Here is an 18,059-nt window from a genome sequence, read left to right as displayed (position 1 = left end):
TTTGACCACACGTTTTGCAAATTGAATGAATGAATCAGATTCAGATTTAAATTCTCTATGAATTTATCGTATTTGTTTACAATGTTCATTTACACGAAATTGTGAAATTGAGAAAAATTGCAAAAAAAAGTCTGCCAACTTGCCCCACCTACGGGGTAAGTTGGCAGCTGACGATTCTCCATTGCTCCAAAATTTCTAGGTCGAATTTTGAAAACTTGCAACTAGCATCTCGTGAGAAATCTTTATGCCAACATGCCCCTCAACATTTCTGACAACTAACCCCACAGGGTGCTTTTCGAACAAATAAATTGATAACTAAATAACTTTTTAATGTAGAAATGTGGGGTTTCTTTTAAAAATAAGACAAACATTAATTCTTTTTTGCTTGGGTTTTCTGACACTCTTAGAGTTTTATACTATGAGAAAAAGGAAAAGTGCTGAGAGGGCAAAAAAAAAACTTTTTTACGTTTTTTTTTTCTTTTTGCTATAACTCCTGTTGGGGAAGTCGTATACTTTTGAAATTTTGTGTGAGCAATCTGGGTGTTGTCTTTCATATTTGGTGTAAAAGGCTTGATTTGTTTTGGTCTGTAAGGGGTCTAAATAGCAAAATGCAACTTACCCCACCTGCCAACTAGCCCCCCTCTCCCCTAATGCTGATATATAATTATATAGGCGAGAGTGGGGCTACAAGGCCCAGGGTCAAGTCGCTCTTTAATATTTATTTAAAAGTTATCCAAGGTTGAAGATGTAGGTACTTTCATCACTTTTGGTTGACATTTTCTGATTATTCCATGGTCAACCTTGTTCAAATTTCTATTCCTTCATGAATATTTTTATGAATTTATTGATTCAATCACCTTAAATATTCTACAATAAAACCACGAGATAATTCTTTATAAGTCATAGGTTGCTTTGGCGTTGTAGAAAGATCAAAAATACTTTTCAAAAGTTTAACCTAAAATGTTTCAAATCGTGCTAGATACCTTTATTTTCATTTATAAAAGTAATTATCACTCTGAATCGGTGTAAAATACTCTATTCTAAAATAAAATCACAAGATAACTCTTTATTAATCATAGGTTGCATTGGCGTTGAAGTAAACCAAAAAATACTGCTCAAATGTTTACCCTAAAATGTTTAAAATTGTGCTGGATTCCTTTCCTATCATTTATAAAAGTAATTATCACTCTGAATCGGTGAAAAATATTGTATTCTACAATAAAACCAAAATATAACTCTTTATATGTCATAGGTTGCATTGGCGTTTAAGTAAAACAAAAAATAGTGCTCAAAAGTTTACCCTAAAACTTTTTTCAAATCGTGCTGTTACATTTCCTATCATTTATAAAGGTAATTATAATTCTGAATCGGTTTGGAATACCATATTCTACCACAAAACCATGAGATAATTCTTTATAAGTCATAGGTTGCTTTGGCGTTGTAGAAAAATCAAAAATACTATTCAAAAGTTTTACCTAAAATGTTTCAAATCGTGCTAGATACCTTTACTATCATTTATAAAAGAAATTTTCAATCTTAATCGGTGTAAAATACTTTATTCTACAATAAATCATAAGATAACTCTTTATACATCATAGGTTGCATTGCCGATGAAGTAAAAAAAAATACTGCTCAAACGTTTACCCTAAAATGTTTAAGTTGTGCTGGATTCCTTTCCTATCATTTATGAAAGTAATTATCACTCTGAATCGGAACAATAAAGTTTAATTTTCGTTTGGGTAACGCGGATTTCGACCGTGGCACACTATGAAAATCTTGAAATCGTAACACGAAAATGTCAACAAAAAATGATGAAAGTAGATTTTCAAACATGAATAACTTTTGAAATCCTATGAGGTAATGGAATATTTGCCCCTCTACGTATTATGGACACTCCTCTGAAGGTGTTAAAGTTGAATTTTCGTTTGGGTAACGCGGATTTCGACCGTGGCACACTATGAAAATCTTGAAATCGTAACACGAAAATGTCAACAAAAAATGATGAAAGTAGATTTTCAAACATGAATAACTTTTGAAATCCTATAGGGTAATGGAATATTTGCCCCTCTACGTATTATGGACACTCCTCTGAAGTTGTAAAAGTTGAATTTTTGTTTGGGTAACCCGGATTTCGACCGTGGCACACTATGAAAATCTTGAAATCGTAACACGAAAATGTCAACAAAAAATGATGAAAGTAGATTTTCAAACATGAATAACTTTTGAAATCATATAGGGTAATGGAATATTTGCCCCTCTTAGTATTTTGGACACTCCCTAGAAGATTTTAAAATTGAATTTTCGTTTGGGCAACGCGGATTTCGACCGTGGCACACTATGAAAATCTTAAAATCGTAACACGAAAATGTCAACAAAAAAACATTCCGAGTTTGCCGAGGTAAAAAATCGTGTTACCCAGACGAAAATTCCACGTTAAAAGCTTCAGGGGATAATCAATTGGGCAAAAGGGACATAAAGAACATAAAAATCCAAATGAGCTTTGTTACTTCTTCCACCAGCTATCTTTTGAGCCGAAAGATGATACCGTTCATGTTTTGTTTTTTTTTACAATAAAAAAATCAGAAAATTTAAACCAAAAATGATGAAAGTAGATTTTCAAACATGACTTACTTTTGAAATAATTTATGTAATTGAATATATGCCACTCTACGTATTAAGGGCCATTCCCTGAAGGTTTTAACGTTTAGTTCCTTCAGGGGATGTTCCTTAATATGGGAGAGTAGTACTAGTTGTCGTTTTTTTTTTGTTTTTGAGCCCCCACTTCTTTGTTTTTCAATATTTTTTATCCCCGTCAGGCTTAAAAAGAGAGGAAAAAATTAGCTATCAAAAGCTTATTTATAATGTATGACAATTTGCTTTGTATAAAACAAAAAGCGCTTTGAAAATGAAGGAGGATGTGTATGTATGTCTCAATTTATATAGCGCACTATCGCATGGAACTGGATGCGGGAAGGTGGGTCGAGTCGAGGGGCAAAATGCTCATGAACGCGGGGTAGGATGGCCCATGTTATTCTTACGGGCTAAAAGAATACCTGGCGATGGCGTCATCAACTAAATTTTCTGAAAAATTTTCCCTCCCATCTCTAACCCAGCAACACAAGTTGCCCCGAGAAAAGGTGTTTTTGTTATTATTGCGTTTTCAAGCAACAATTTTGTCAATAAAAATAAATAAAAATTGAATTTAGAAACATATTTTTGGTAAATTTTTAGCTAACTAGGGAAGTCCACAAAAGAAAAAAGAAAACGAAATGGACGACACGATTTAAGGGCCAAAAAAACTATTTAATTTGTTGTTTCCATACTACATGTACTATTTCCGTATTTTTTTTTAAGGTCCGCATTATTAAAAACTATAACTGGTAATTTTTAAAATGCAATCTCTCGATCGCAAGAGGAAAAAACGGTCGGTGCCAAGTTACACACTACCTCAATTTCCCCGTTCTCCCCTTCGTGGAGTGGCAAATATCCAATTAACAAAGGGATAAATGGATATATAACATTTTATATAGGCCTATAGTGGATTTTGAAGTAGGCCTATATTTTGAATTTATTACTTTAGCCAATTTCCCCCTTCTATCTCATCCCGCGGTATTGTCGCTTGTTCTCATTTTTTTATTATCGTAGGAGTGGTAAACATGCCCTATTAGAACAAATGCGTTAAGTTATTAATTAAGAATAAATTACGGGAATAATTAATAAAGAGCAAAAATTATTTTTTCTTTGTATTATATTCAAGATGTCTTGCATATAGAGACGGATAAACAGATCGCAGAAGTTTATATGGTGCTTCTTTATTTTATATTAACATACGTCTATGAAAAACCGTAAACATTGCCATAAAATACCAAGACGTTGGCCTAATCCACTTGTTGTTTGATACTTGATATACGGATGTTCTTCATTTGTTCTTACTCTATATAATTTATATGATAGTAGCCTCATCAGTTGGACGTCAACAGCACATCCGTTGCCTCGTCAGTTGATCTTCGGCCGTGGACCCTCAAAGTGCCTTCCTAAAAGTGCGGGATTATTTAATACCACCAAAGTAAAGTATTTTGACTGTTATATAACATTTTCTCTATTTCTTGAAATATCCTAATTATATTATTAAGTAGATAGCTCCTGCTTGCGGAAATTTGGCGAAAATAATTAAGATTTTTTTCCAATTTTATTTGATAAAAAATTTCCCCAACGTTCTAGAAGGTCAATAGCAGTTGAGTGCTGCTGTCCTGTCCGGTCGATCATCGCTACAGAAATATTTTAACTGCTGTGTTCTGGTTTTCGGACTAGAGATATCATGTTACCATCTCGCTGCTGCGTTTGGATGCTCATGGTGATAGTGCTGCTGATCTGGGTGCGCCATGGCGATAGTAAGATTAGACTCTCTAAATAAATTAATCCAAATTCATATTCTTAACATTTTAATAAAAATAATAAGGCTGGTCGGTGAGCAACATAGACAAGTCGGCCGAAGAGCTTTACAATCAGTTTTCTCGCTTGCGGAGTGAGAACCGAACGGACACCAACGACGCCCTGACGATGGCCTTCCACGTCAAACAGGTGCTGGATGCCCCGCCGACGAGCAGTGGACGTCTCAGCAAGGTGTGGCGGGCCAAGATGGAGCAGGTGCGCGACAAATGGCTGCCGGCCCGCCTCAAAGTCCTCCTCTGGAAGGAAACCGTCATCATCGAAAACGCCAAGAGCCCCAAATATTATCTGTTCGGATCGCCGACGGCCGTCTACTACACGTCATGGATCTACCGCTACTCGTTTCCCTGGACGCTTGAACCCGTCGACGAAGCGAGACGCTTCCGCATAAAAGATGGCCGGACCAATCACTACATGAGCGCCGTGACGGACGAGGAATCTTATTCCTGGCGACGACCCATCGCCATGAGACCGGACCCGTCCGGTTCGGCCGAAGAGTGGAGGATCGAGCCGTACGGGGCCGACGGTTTCACCATTCAAAGCGTCGCATACGAGGAATACCTTTACGCCTCGAAATTCCTGGGACGCTATAAAGGTTCGCTCTGGGACGTGTACACTTGGCGAGACAAGCGAGATGGAAAATTCACCGAAAGTGTATGGACTTTCAGGTGACAATCGGGCCAGTTATTATCAGCAGTGGGATACATCAATTGAGCCAGAACTTGATTTTGTTAAAACCCCCCAAAAATTTAAAGTAAGTTTCTCTACTGTTTATAGCGGAATGTATCTTTGGAAGTGAGAAAAACATCTTGAGAAAAGTATCAAAGTCAACTGCTGTTGCTACCAGATTTCCGCTGCGAGGGCCATTTTTTAGTAAATATCCTCTTTGTTGACGATGTTATTATATATATACAGTATATACATACACTGCTATAGTATCTGTAAAAAGAAGCACCGTGCGAGCTTTCATATTACTATTTACCAAACGCCATAAATCTATCCTTCGTTATTCAAATACAGCAAGGTTATTTCATAACGACTTCTTTTTTCTCTCTCTTGACTTATTTGTTTACATTATACTATTTTTCTTTACATGGAGCTGCATATACTGTCTAACTGCGCAATAGCAGCAGTCAAAACGGAAGACGTTCCTCGTGTCGAGTTTCAAATTTCAAAAGAATGCTTTAAATGAACGCGCCGGTTATTGAAGTGATGAAGGATGTGCACATTGAACCAATTTATCTCTAAGTGGGCGACAATAGCTGAGCACGACCTCATCCTACATATATATGTAGGCTGAGACCAGGCTGAGACTTTATATAGCTGCCGGAACAATTTTTAGTTGTCACTTTCGTGATAATCACTCACACTAACATTCTTATCACTTATGGCTGAGGCCAAAAGCAGTCAGACATCCATTCACTATTTCCCAAGAATGATTCAATGGGATTTTTATTTAAGACATTTCTCAATGTCAAACGGGATGGACCAATAGGCGGCGCGGCTGATACCAAGGATACGGCTGATACCAAGGATACATATGGTGTAAGATAATATATATACGCATAAAATTAGACATAAATTTTCCTCACGTGAACTACAGATCGATTTTGAGAGCGATTGCATAATTTTAAAAGCACAAAATAAATATAAATCCATAAATCAGAAAGAAAACCCTGAAAAAGAACCTGTTATTCAATCTCTATGTGTATATTTTCTTGTACTGAAGTGAAACCATATATGTTTCCATAGTGTAGTGGTTATCACGTCGGCCTAACACGCTGAAGGTCCTCAGTTCGATCCTGGGTGGAAACATATATTTTTTTAAATCATCTGATTTCTTAAGTTCTTATCAATTTTATTTAAACTAAATTTTTCTAAAAATGTTTCATAATATTTATTTATGAGCTATTGGTTCACTTTAAGCAACCTCAAATTCTCGATAACAATCATGTTTGCTTGATTTGTTGGGTATAGGCCTATGTATTATCAATATATTATAGAATAAGTATTCACGGTAAGTAGCACTTTCGTCGGGGGGAATGTCGATGCCGGGTGGATACTTCCGACAAACTTAAAAAACCTATTTAAAAATAATTCAAACAGGTTTTAATAATTGATGCGCCTACTACAGCCAGATGTTATTATATTTAAGCCTGCTGAAACATACTGTCAAAATGGGGCTGTAAGCGCCATATCATATTAAATGTAGCGTAGGCCTAAGTATTAAATGTGCGTAAGGAAAATGCTCGTTGATGCGCAACTTCATTATTCCTGTTAGAGGAGAGTGGGGCGACTGGCTCACTTTTTTTTCTCTTAGCTCCCATTCCCTTATTTTCCAACGTATTTAGATCCACCAAATCTTAAAAGATAGAGAATTCTTCCTGCTTTAAATGGTGATTTTTTCAATCCGATCTAAATAAATTAAGACTAGGTTATTGTCGATTAAAAAAAAAAGAAGCAAACCCGCCCCAGATACGGGGTCACTTGCTCACACCGCCAGGGTGTCTCGGCCCCTGTATTTCTTACGGAAAAACCGTTGACTGACAGTAGAAACTTAAAATTTAAAAAAACAAACCAATAATGCAACCCACCAACGGAATATCAATGAAAAAGCTTAAATAAGTATGGTAGTTGACTAAAAACACGAAAAAAGTCGAACACAAATAATTTTACTGCTATCATATGCAATTTTATGTAAGCCAAAAAGCCCCGACACTGTGTGGCCGATGCGCCCCCAACAAAAGGGGTTTTAGTATATTATTGAATATCTCTTATTTAAACTACTGTAAATATAAAAAAAACTAAACAGGCTTAAAGAGGAGATAACGTGGAGTATTTTCCATATTTTTTATAAAGCCCCTTGGGCGCTTTCGGAATTTAGAGTTAGTTCATTTTTATATGTAGGTTTGTAATTTAAGAAGTGGGTGGGATTGACCTAACGTTAAAAAAGGCCACTCTATTTTAACCGATTCTTACTATGGCTTTTTGAGGGGTTTGATATTTACTTAATGTAGCGCCATCTGTTATCAGATCTGGGAAAATCACAGCTGTCAAAAAAGTAAATGGCCGCTACTCACTTTTTAAATGCATCGAAAAGGTTAAAAGAATCACATAGTTTCTTTTTTTAAGGCTCAGGAACGTCTAATAAGCTCTATATCTAACTTTATCATGGGTTTTAATTAAAAACTTTACCTTAAAAATACCCTAAATCGTGTTTTTCGGATTTCCTCGATTCTGATTGGTCGAGAAAATTCCCAATAAAGACTTTCGGGGTGCGGTGCCTCTCTCAGCAGACTACTGTAACTTATGCTGCATTAAAGACCCCTAAACCTTCGTTAATTTAGTAAACTAAATTCCTCAGGGATAATTTTAAAGTAATCGGGAAAGCCGATACTTGATTCGAAAGTCAAAGTAGGACGACCCAATTTTAAGACGAAAAATTTATTTTACTTTTCATTCCTCAACCGTTCGTCGTACTACCATGGAATTTGGTTTTAAGATGCGCATTACTAACATCTACATCACCTAATTTTTTCAATATTTTATTGCAATTCTAACCGATCAAGAAATCAATTTAGCCTACCAACCCGAAGGCCAGATCGCCCCACTCTCCCCTACTTTCTTGTTGCCCTCTTGTTTACATAGTCTACTAACGTAAAATTTACATATGCATTTGTTAGTTGTTACTTGGATTCTTAATTTGGAGCTGAGAAGTAAAATATATTTAATGGGGGGCGGGAAAAAGGAGACCCTCTGTTGAGGTCCCTACTTATTACATTAGAACTTAGTTGATCGCTGTTGGGATTCAGTAATTCATTAGGGTAGAGCGGGTCAAGTAAGGTAGTGTGTAAGTTGGCATCCACCGTTTTTCGTCCTCTTGTGACCGAGGGATTGCATTTTAAAAATTACCTGTTATGGTATTTACTATAATGCGCATCTAAAAAAACTGAAATATTCCATGTATTATGGGAACAACAAATAAATTAGTTTTTAAACCCTTAAATCATGTCGTCCATTCCGTCTTCTTTTTTGGAATTCCCTAAATAACATAATATTTAGAAAAAAAAGTTCCTAAAAGGAAATTCTTTCCTCTTTCAGAAAACAATTTTTATTTATTTTTATTTACCAAATTATGGCTTGAAAACACAATAATAACAAAGACACCTTTCTTCAGGCCAATTGTCTTGCCGGGTTAGAGATAGGAGGAAAAAAGTTTCAGAAAATTTCGTTGATGACGCCGTTGCTAGGTGTTCTTTTAGCCCATAAAAATAACTTGGGCCATTCTACACCGCTTACAAGAGAAATTCGCCCCGCGACTCAACCAACCCCCCCTTTATTTTCAAAGCAATTTTTGTTTTAAACAAAGAAATTTGTCATAAAATAAAAATACACTTTTGATAACTAATTTTTCTATGTTTTTTAAACCTAGTGGGGATAAAAAAATATTGAGAAATAAAGAATTAGGGGCTCAAATACTAAAAAAAGCGTCAACTATGCCGACTCTCTTACAACTTTTTTTAAATACATTAAAATTAAGTAAGATAAGTTCAGTTTTACATTGCAATGTCACAGGGTGTGTTGTAGGGCTCTTCTACACCTTTTTTAAACTTTGTAAACTTAAATGATGAAACCCACCAGCCCAAGTCACTTTTTGTCCGCAACCAGCCATTGGAACCATTACGGTTCTTTAAGTCTTGGGGAATCAACGAAGTCGGACCAGGCGAGCTTCAATGCTTGTGGCCCTCTTAACAGACGAAAATGGATTCGGGCTGTAGCAGCTTCGCGATTTAAAAACCCCGTATATTAGGCTATTTGTTTCCTATTTTGATGCATAAGAATAACACCCCGTAAAAATTCAAATTCAAAAATTTTTTCGACATAGGGAAAATTCCACTCACCATTATTTGATTTGTAAAAATGTTTACATTTTTGCACTGCTTATTTCTGATTATTATACAACGAAGAATTAAATAAAATTCACAGCATTAGATGTTTTATTCTTTAAAAACTTATCTTCGAAAAACTTTCCCCGTTTTACTGGGTTGCAACACAAGTCAGAGTTAATTTATAACTGAAAACAAGATTCCTTCGGTAATGTCCTTCGGGAATTTTTAAAACGTTTAAGAGACAGAAATCAAGGTTAAATAGTAGATTAATACATAATATAATGTTTTTAAAATTCTGTTTCCTTTTATTCTCTTTAATTAATTGATTCTTATGAACTAATTGACTAATAATCTGTCAATATTATGAGTGGTGCGACTTAGATGTGGCGGAGGCTTCGCCCCGCCACCCCACGTCGCACTTCATGTTTAGATTAAGTTAAAGTAACACTTATTACTATAGTAACAATGCAATTATATCATGCGGTCACATGTTGCATTACACGAGTCTTGGCTAATAGATAGCGAGCTACCATCATACCCATTTTTTACCTTCCAATAATATCATTATTATTAATAATGATGGTCTAATGATCATCAACCCGGGCTGCCACTCGTACGGTTTGAAGTTCGGATCTCGATCAAATAGGAAAGGTTTGTAATTTAGCATAATTACTCTTAAAAAGCTTTCGGAGGTAAATGGAAGTGGAAGATCGGTGGTAACTCTTCACGACCACAAGAAGATCTTCATGACCGAAGAGAGGACAGGGGAAGAAGGGAGAGATGACCCAGAGCTTCAGAATTAGTATAATCTAACATTTTTTAAATGTTCCTCAACTTCTTGGTTGATGACTTACTGTTAAAAAAGGAGGCATAGAAATTTTACTTGGACAACCAAATTTATTAAAATCAAGATAAAAAACAGTAAACAAAAAGAGGTATTAATAAAACAAAAGAGTTAAAAAAGTAATAGTGGGAAAATACATAGTAAAGAGAAGAAAAGAGACGAAATCGAACAAGAACATAAAAACCAAATCAAATAGAATGAGAAATATTCTCCACTCCCATAGCAGAAAACTGGTCTTGCTAGGGAAGATCCAAACTTTTTTTTCTTTTTGTTTACACTGCTGAGCACTCACTGCACTGACAGTTGGAAGGTTACGCAAAAAAGCGAATTCACTGCCTAGGATTCGGCAACCAGCTAAGTAACAAGTACGCAAATTAATTTTTTAAAACAGTAATAAAAACAAATGAAAACCCCACTACATGGTGTATCAAATTTTGACAGAATTATGTACAAAATTTGATGACGATTGGTCACTCAGGGAAGAAACGTATAAGGAAAAACATAATGGACATTAAACCCTCTGAATTCCACTATTAGCTACAACTACCGTACCCCCTATACCCCACACCCTAATATTGTTAAGGACCTTCGAATATAAATATACCTCAGGGATAGTTATTGGTCCTTTATGAACCCTTACAGTAACTCGTTTGTGATTTTCACCTCCTATTTTTTCGAAGCTTTTTGCTTTAAAATAAACTGTTGGTACAGTTTATAAAGAATTGGTAGTTCTATGATTTCTTTTTGTATATGTTGATTTTGCCTTTGTACCAATTTTATCTCAGCTTGCTTTTCAAAATTAACTGGCTGTTTCTGTGGTTGGAGGAGAGGCCGTATAATTATTTTATCATTAAGATTTGGTTGGTCGTCTTTTCGTAAATCATTTTCCTGGTGTTGGAAAATAAGTTGGCCAATTGTTGGCTTATTTTTGTTTGTTTTCTTTTCTACAGTATTTGTTGATGTCAGTTTAGGAAATATCGTAGTTTTCATTTTCGCTGAAAAAAAGGTAGTTGAAATAGTTGATTTTTTTGCTGTTTTCGGTGTGATTCTTGTGACTCCTGATTTTTTGGAAATTATTGTGTTTGTCTTTTTGGTTGACAAAACCTTAGAAGTCGTAGGTTGCTTAGCTAAAATAGTGAATGATTTTGTGGTTTTTGGTTTGATTGTTGTAAAACCTTGGTTTTTGGAAGACGTGGTGGTTTTCTTTTTGGTTGACGAAACCTTAGTAGAAGTCATAAGCTTTTTAATTGAAATAGTTGATATTTTTGTAGTTTTTGGTTTGCTTGTTGTAAGACCTGTTTTTTTGGAAGATATCGTGGTTGCCTTTTTGGTTGACGAAACCTTAGTAGAAGTCGTCGGTTTTTTAACTGAAATAGTTGATATTTTTGTGGTTTTTGGTTTGCTTGTTGTAAAACCTGGTTTTTTGGAAGATATCGTGGTTGCCTTTTTGGTTGACGAAACGTTAGTAGAAGTCGTAGGTTTTTTAACTGAAATAGTTGATATTTTTGTGGTTTTTGGTTTGCTTGTTGTAAAACCTGGTTTTTTGGAAGATATCGTGGTTGTCTTTTTAGTTGTCGAAACCTTAGTAGAAGTCGTAGGTTTTTTAATAGATACAGTAGATATTTTTGTGGATATTGGTTTGCTTGTTGTAAAAACTGGTTTTCTGGAAGATATCGTGGTTGTCTTTTTGGTTGTCGAAACCTTAGCAGAAATTGTAGGTTTTTTAGTTGATACAGTTGATATTTTTGTGGTTATTGGTTTGCTTGTTGTAGAAACTGGTTTTCTGGAAGATATCGTGGTTGTATTTTTGGTTGTCGAAACTTTAGTAGAAGTTGTAGGTTTTTTAGTTGATACAGTTGAAATTTTTGTGGATATTGGTTTTCTTGTTGTAAAAATTGGTTTTCTGGAAGATTTCGTGGTTGTCTTTTTGGTTGTCGAAACTTTAGTAGAAGTTGTAGGTTTTTTAGTTGTAATAGTTGATATTTTTGTGGTTCTTGGTGTGCTTGTTGAAAAAACTGGTTTTCTGGAAGATATCGTGGTTGTCTTTTTGGTTGTCGAAACCTTAGTAGAAGTTGAGGGTTTTTTAGTTGTAATAGTTGATATTTTTGTGGTTCTTGGTGTGCTTGTTGTAAAAACTGGTTTTCTGGAAGACATCGTGGTTGTCTTTTTGGATGTCGAAACCTTAGTAGAAGTTGTAGGTTTTTTAGTTGTAATAGTTGATATTTTTGTGGTTCTTGGTGTGCTTGTTGTAAAAACTGGTTTTCTGGAAGATATCGTGGTTGTCTTTTTGGTTGTCGAAAACTTAGTAGAAGTTGTTGGTTTTTTAGTTGTAATAGTTGATATTTTTGTGGTTCTTGGTGTGCTTGTTGTAAAAACTGGTTTTCTGGAAGATATCGTGGTTGTCTTTTTGGTTGTCGAAACCTTAGTAGAAGTTGTAGGTTTTTTAGTAGTAATAGTTGATATTTTTGTTGTTCTTGGTGTGCTTGTTGAAAAAACTGGTTTTCTGGAAGATATCGTGGTTGTCTTTTTGGTTGTCGAAAGCTTAGTAGAAGTCGTAGGTTTTTTAGTTGTTGTAGTTGATATTTTTGTGGTTATGGGTTTGGTTGTTGTTATAACTGGTTTTTTGGACGTAGTTTGTGGTTTTGTGGTCATTTTTTTTGTAGTAGTGTCTGAGAATGTTGAAGAAGTCGAAGATTGTTTGGTTGAAAGTGTTGAAGCTTTCGTTGTCTTAGAGGTTGCTGGTTGGAATGTCGTTTTTATAGACGGTGTAGTAGACATTTGATTTGTAGTATGCCCAGCAGACGTTGTCTTTCTTTCATCAGTGGTCATTAATGAACTCAAAGAAGTTGTTTTTTCCATTGTTGAGGAAGTTGAAGTAAGCACTTTAGCCGTAGTTGTTTCCTTTTGAGTTTTTGGTGAGGTTGTACTGTATGAAATATTTGTAGTTGTAGATGTATCCGTACTTGAAGTGGACTCAGTAACTGTTGAAGTTTTCTTTGATATCGTGGGTGCTTCTGTACTTGAAGTTGGTTCAGCAGTGCTCGACGATTTCTCGAAAGTTGAAGATGTTGGCTCAACAGTAGATGTAGTTGGTTTTAAAGTGGTCGAGGTTGGTTTGGAAGTTGTCGACGTTATCTCTAAAGTCGGGGATGGATTCTGAGTGCTTGATGAGAACACAGTAACTGTTGAAGTTTTCTTTGACATTGTGGATGCTTCTGTACTTGAAGTTGGTTCAGCAGTGCTCGACTTTTTCTCTGAAGTTGTATATGTTGGCTGAACAGTAGATGTAGTTGGTTTTAAAGTGGTTGAGAATGGTTTAGAAGTTGTCAACTTGATCTCTGTAGTCGAGGTTGGTTCTTTAGTGCTTGAAGTGGACATTGTAGAAATTTCCTTTGATGTTGTGGATGCTTCTCTACTTGGACTTGGCTCAGCAGTGGTCGACGTTTCCTCTAAAGTTGAAGATGTTGGCTCAACAGTAGATATAGTTGGTTCCGAAGGGGTTGAAGAGGGTTTGAAAGTTGTAGATTTGATCACTGAAGTCGAGGTTGGTTGTTCAGTGCTTGAAGTGGACTCAGTAACTGTTGAAGTTTTCTTTGACATCGTAGATGCTACTGTACTTGAACTTGGTTCAGCAGTGCTCGACGATTTCTCTAAAGTTGTAGATGTTGGCTCAACAGTAGATGTAGTTGGTTTTAAAGTTGTTGAGGTTGGTTTGGAAGTTGTCGACGTTATCTCTAAAGTCGGGGACGGATTTTGAGTGCTTGATGAGAACACAGTAACTGTTGAAGTTTTCTTTGACATTGTTGATGCTTCTGTACTTGAAGTTGGCTCAGCAGTGGTCGACGTTTCCTCTAAAGTTGTAGATGTTGGCTCAACAGTAGATATAGTTGGTTCCGAAGTGGTTGAAGAAGGTTTGAAAGTTGTTGACTTGATCACTGAAGTCGAGGTTGGTTCTTCACTGCTTGAAGTGGACTCAGTAACTGTTGAAGTTTTCTTTGACATCGTAGATGCTTCTGTACTTGAAGTTGGTTCAGCAGTGCTCGGCGATTTCTTTAAAGTTGTAGATGTTGGCTCAACAGTAGATGTAGTTGGTTCCGAAGTGGTTGAAGAGGGTTTGAAAGTTGTAGACTTGATCACTGAAGTCGAGATTGGTTCTTCACTGCTTGAAGTGGTCTCAGAAACTGTTGAAGTTTTCTTTGACATCGTAGATGCTTCTGTACTTGAAGTTGGCTCAACAGTGGTCGACGTTTCCTCTAAAGTTGAAGATGTTGGCTCAACAGTAGATATAGTTGGTTCCGAAGTGGTTGAAGAGGGTTTGAAAGTTGTAGACTTGATGACTGAAGTCGAAGTTGGTTCTTCAGTGCTTGAAGTGGACTCAGTAACGGTTGAAGTTTTCTTTGACATCGTAGATGCTTCTGTACTTGAAGTTGGTTCAGCAATGCTCGACGATTTCTCTAACGTTGTAGATGTTGGCTCAACAGTAGATGTAGTTGGTTTTAAAGTGGTTGAGGATGGTTTAGAAGTTGTCAACTTGATCTCTGTAGTCGAGGTTGGTTCTTTAGTGCTTGAAAAGGACATTGTAGAAATTTCCTTTGATGTTGTGGATGCTTCTGTACTTGAAGTTGGCTCTGCAGTGGTCGACGTTTCCTCTAAAGTTGTAGATGTCGGATCAGCAGTAGGTATAGTTGGTTCCGAAGTGGTTGAAGAGGGTTTGAAAGTTGTTGACTTGATCACTGAAGTCGAGGTTGGTTCTTCAGTGCTTGAAGTGGACTCAGGAACTGTTGAAGTTTTCTTTGACATCGTGGATGCTTCTGTACTTGAAGTTGGTTCAGGAGTGCTCGACGATTTCTCTAAAGTTGTAGATGTTGGCTCAACAGTAGATGTAGTTGGTTTTAAAGTGGTTGAGGATGGTTTAGAAGTTGTCAACTTGATCTCTGTAGTCGAGGTTGGTTCTTTAGTGCTTGAAGTGGACATTGTAGAAATTTCCTTTGATGTTGTGGATGCTTCTGTACTTGAAATTAGCTCAGCAGTGGTCGATGTTTCCTCTAAAGTTGTAGATGTTGGCTCAACAGTAGATATAGTTGGTTCCGAAATGGTTGAAGAGGGGTTGAAAGTTGTAGACTTGATCACTGAAGTCGAGGTTGGTTCTTCAGTGCTTGAAGTGGACTCAGTAACTGTTGAAGTTTTCTTTGACATCGTGGATGCTTCTTTACTTGAAGTTGGTTCAGCAGTGCTCGACTTTTTTTCTAAAGTTGTAGATGTTGGCTCAACAGTAGATGTAGTTGGTTTTAAAGTGATTGAGGTTGGTTTGGAAGTTGTCGACATTATCTCTAAAGTCGGGGATGGATTCTGAGTGCTTGATGAGAACACAGAAACTGTTGAAGTTTTCTTTGACATTGTGGATGCTTCTGTACTTAAAGTGGGCTCAGCAGTGGTCGAAGTTTCCTCTAAAGTTGTAGATGTTGGCTCATCAGTAGAAGTAGTTGGTTCCAAAATGGTTGAAGAGGGTTCAGCCGTCGTCGACGTGCTCTCTGAAGTCGAGGTTGGTTCTTCAGTACTTGAGGTTGACTCAGTCATTGTAGAAGTTTTCTCTGACGTTGTGGATGCTTCTGTACTTGAAGTTGGCTCAGCAGTGGTCGAAGTTTCTTCTAAAGTTGTAGATGTTGGCTCAACAGTAGATGTAGTTGGTTCCAAAGTGGTTGAAGAGGGTTCAGCCGTCGTCGACGTGCTCTCTGAAGTCGAGGTTAGTTCTTCAGTACTTGAAGTTGACTCAATCATTGTAGAAGTTTCCTCTGACGTTGTGGATGCTTCTGTTCTTGAAGTTGGCTCAGCAGTGGTCGAAGTTTCCTCTAAAGTTGTAGATCTTGGTTCAACAGTAGATGTAGTTGGTTCCAAAGTGGTTGAAGAGGGTTCAGCCGTCGTCGCCCTGCTCTCTGAAGTCGAGGTTGGTTCTTCAGTACTTGAAGTTGACTCAGTCATTGTAGAAGTTTCCTCTGGCGTTGTTGATGCTTCTGTACTTGAAGTTGGCTCAGCAGTGGTCGAAGTTTCCTCTAAAGTTGTAGATCTTGGTTCAACAGTAGATGTAGTTGGTTCCAAAGTGGTTGAAGAGGGTTCAGCCGTCGTCGCCCTGCTCTCTGAAGTCGAGGTTGGTTCTTCAGTACTTGAAGTTGACTCAGTCATTGTAGAAGTTTCCTCTGGCGTTGTTGATGCTTCTGTACTTGAAGTTGGCTCAGCAATGGTCGAAGATTCCTCTAAAGTTGTAGATGTTGGTTCAACAGTAGATGTAGTTGGTTCCAAAGTGGTTGAAGAGGGTTCAGCCGTCGTCGACGTGTTCTCTGAAGTCGAGGTTGGTTCTTTAGAACTTGAAGTTGACTCAGTCATTGTAGAAGTTTCCTCTGACGTTGTGGATGCTTCTGTACTTGAAGTTGGCTCAGCAGTGGTCGAAGTTTCCTCTAAAGTTGTAGATGTTGGCTTAACAGTAGATGTAGTTGGTTCCAAAGTGGTTGAAGAGGGTTCAGCCGTCGTCGACGTGCTCTCTGAAGTCGAGGTTGGTTCTTCAGTACTTGAAGTTGACTCAGTCATTGTAGAAGTTTCCTCTGACGTTGTGGATGCTTCTGTACTTGAAGTTGGCTCAGCAGTGGTTGAAGTTTCTTCTAAAGTTGTAGATGTTGGCTCAACAGTAGATGTAGTTGGTTCCAAAGTGGTTGAAGAGGGTTCAGCCGTCGTCGACGTGCTCTCTGATGTCGAGGTTGGTTCTTCAGTACTTGATGTTGACTCAGTCATTGTAGAAGTTTCCTCTGACGTTGTGTTTGCTTCTGTACTTGAAGTTGGCTCAGCAGTGGTCGAAGTTTCCTCTAAAGTTGTAGATGTTGGCTCAACAGTAGATGTAGTTGGTTCCAAAGTGGTTGAAGAGGGTTTAGCCGTCGTCGGCGTGCTCTCTGAAGTCGAGGTTGGTTCTTCAGTACTTGAAGTTGACTCAGTCATTGTAGAAGTTTCCTCTGACGTTGTGGATGCTTCTGTACTTGAAGTTGGCTCAGCAGTGGTCGAAGTTTCCTTTAAAGTTGTAGATGTTGGCTCAACAGTAGATGTAGTTGGTTCAAAAGTGGTTGAAGAGGGTTCAGCCGTCGTCGACGTGCTCTCTGAAGTCGAGGTTGGTTCTTCAGTACTTGAAGTTGACTCAGTCATTGTAGAAGTTTCCTCTGACGTTGTGGATGCTTCTGTACTTGAAGTTGGCTCAGCAGTGGTCGAAGTTTCTTCTGAAGTTGTAGATGTTGGCTCAACAGTAGATGTTGTTGGTTCCAAAGTGGTTGAAGAGGGTTCAGCCGTCGTCGACGTGCTCTCTGAAGTCCAGGTTGGTTCTTCAGTACTTGAAGTTGACTCAGTCATTGCAGAAGTTTCCTCTGACGTTGTGGATGCTTCTGTACTTGAAGTTGGCTCAGCAGTGGTCGAAGTTTCCTCTAAAGTTGTAGATGTTGGCTCAACAGTAGATGTTGTTGGTTCCAAAGTGGTTGAAGAGGGTTCAGCCGTCGTCGACGTGCTCTCTGAAGTCGAGGTTTGTTCTTCAGTACTTGAAGTTGACTCAGTCATTGTAGAAGTTTCCTCTGACGTTGTGGATGCTTCTGTACTTGAAGTTGGCTCAGCAGTGGTCGATTCTAAAGTTGTAGATGTTGGCTCAACAGCAGATGTAGTTGGTTCCAAAGTGGTTGAAGAGGGTTCAGCCGTCGTCGGCGTGCTCTCTGAAGTCGAGGTTAGTTCTTCAGTACTTGAAGTTGACTCAGTCATTGTAGAAGTTTCCTCTGACGTTGTGGATGCTTCTGTACTTGAAGTGGGCTCAGCAGTGGTTGAAGTTTCTTCTACAGTTGTAGATGTTGGCTCAA

The 18,059-nt window shown here is 37.6% G+C and overlaps 3 protein-coding genes and 1 non-coding gene across 6 annotated transcripts; 2 read left to right on the top strand and 2 right to left on the bottom strand.

Moving 5' to 3' along the window:
• The first annotated feature begins 3,972 nt into the window (after nt 1-3,972).
• Nucleotides 3,973-5,485, top strand: LOC124199723. 3 transcript variants are annotated; one of them, XM_046595648.1, is made up of 3 exons: nt 3,973-4,066; nt 4,225-4,391; nt 4,460-5,485. In XM_046595648.1, exons 2-3 carry the CDS (start codon nt 4,319-4,321, stop codon nt 5,119-5,121), a joined length of 735 nt encoding a protein of 244 aa, XP_046451604.1. In that variant the 5' UTR covers nt 3,973-4,066; nt 4,225-4,318; the 3' UTR covers nt 5,122-5,485. The 3 variants fall into 3 exon arrangements, with proteins under 3 accessions (XP_046451604.1, XP_046451601.1, XP_046451602.1); XM_046595645.1 differs by having other exon boundaries at nt 3,975-4,066; nt 4,137-4,391; XM_046595646.1 differs by having other exon boundaries at nt 3,979-4,066; nt 4,222-4,391.
• A 706-nt stretch (nt 5,486-6,191) lies between these two features.
• Nucleotides 6,192-6,264, top strand: Trnav-aac. The gene has a single exon. It is a non-coding gene; the product is annotated as a tRNA-Val (tRNA).
• Nucleotides 6,265-10,221: 3,957 nt separating this feature from the next.
• LOC124200287 (mucin-2-like) lies at nt 10,222-15,650 on the bottom strand. The gene has a single exon (XM_046596461.1). It carries the CDS (start codon nt 15,577-15,579, stop codon nt 10,849-10,851), a length of 4,731 nt encoding a protein of 1,576 aa, XP_046452417.1. The 5' UTR covers nt 15,580-15,650; the 3' UTR covers nt 10,222-10,848.
• Nucleotides 15,651-16,791: 1,141 nt separating this feature from the next.
• Nucleotides 16,792-17,799, bottom strand: LOC124200587 (integumentary mucin C.1-like; the record flags this gene model as incomplete). The annotated part of the gene is made up of 2 exons (XM_046596858.1): nt 16,792-16,854; nt 17,569-17,799. Coding segments are annotated over 2 exons (294 nt in total), but the record flags the coding sequence as incomplete, so codon positions are not given.
• Nucleotides 17,800-18,059: the final 260 nt, after the last annotated feature.

The sequence above is a fragment of the Daphnia pulex genome, chromosome 8, assembly GCF_021134715.1.
Source record: "Daphnia pulex isolate KAP4 chromosome 8, ASM2113471v1".
Taxonomy (NCBI): Eukaryota; Metazoa; Arthropoda; class Branchiopoda; order Diplostraca; family Daphniidae; genus Daphnia; species Daphnia pulex.
The sequence above is the reverse complement of the archived record's forward strand: the minus strand, read 5'-3'. Positions and strand labels throughout refer to the sequence as shown.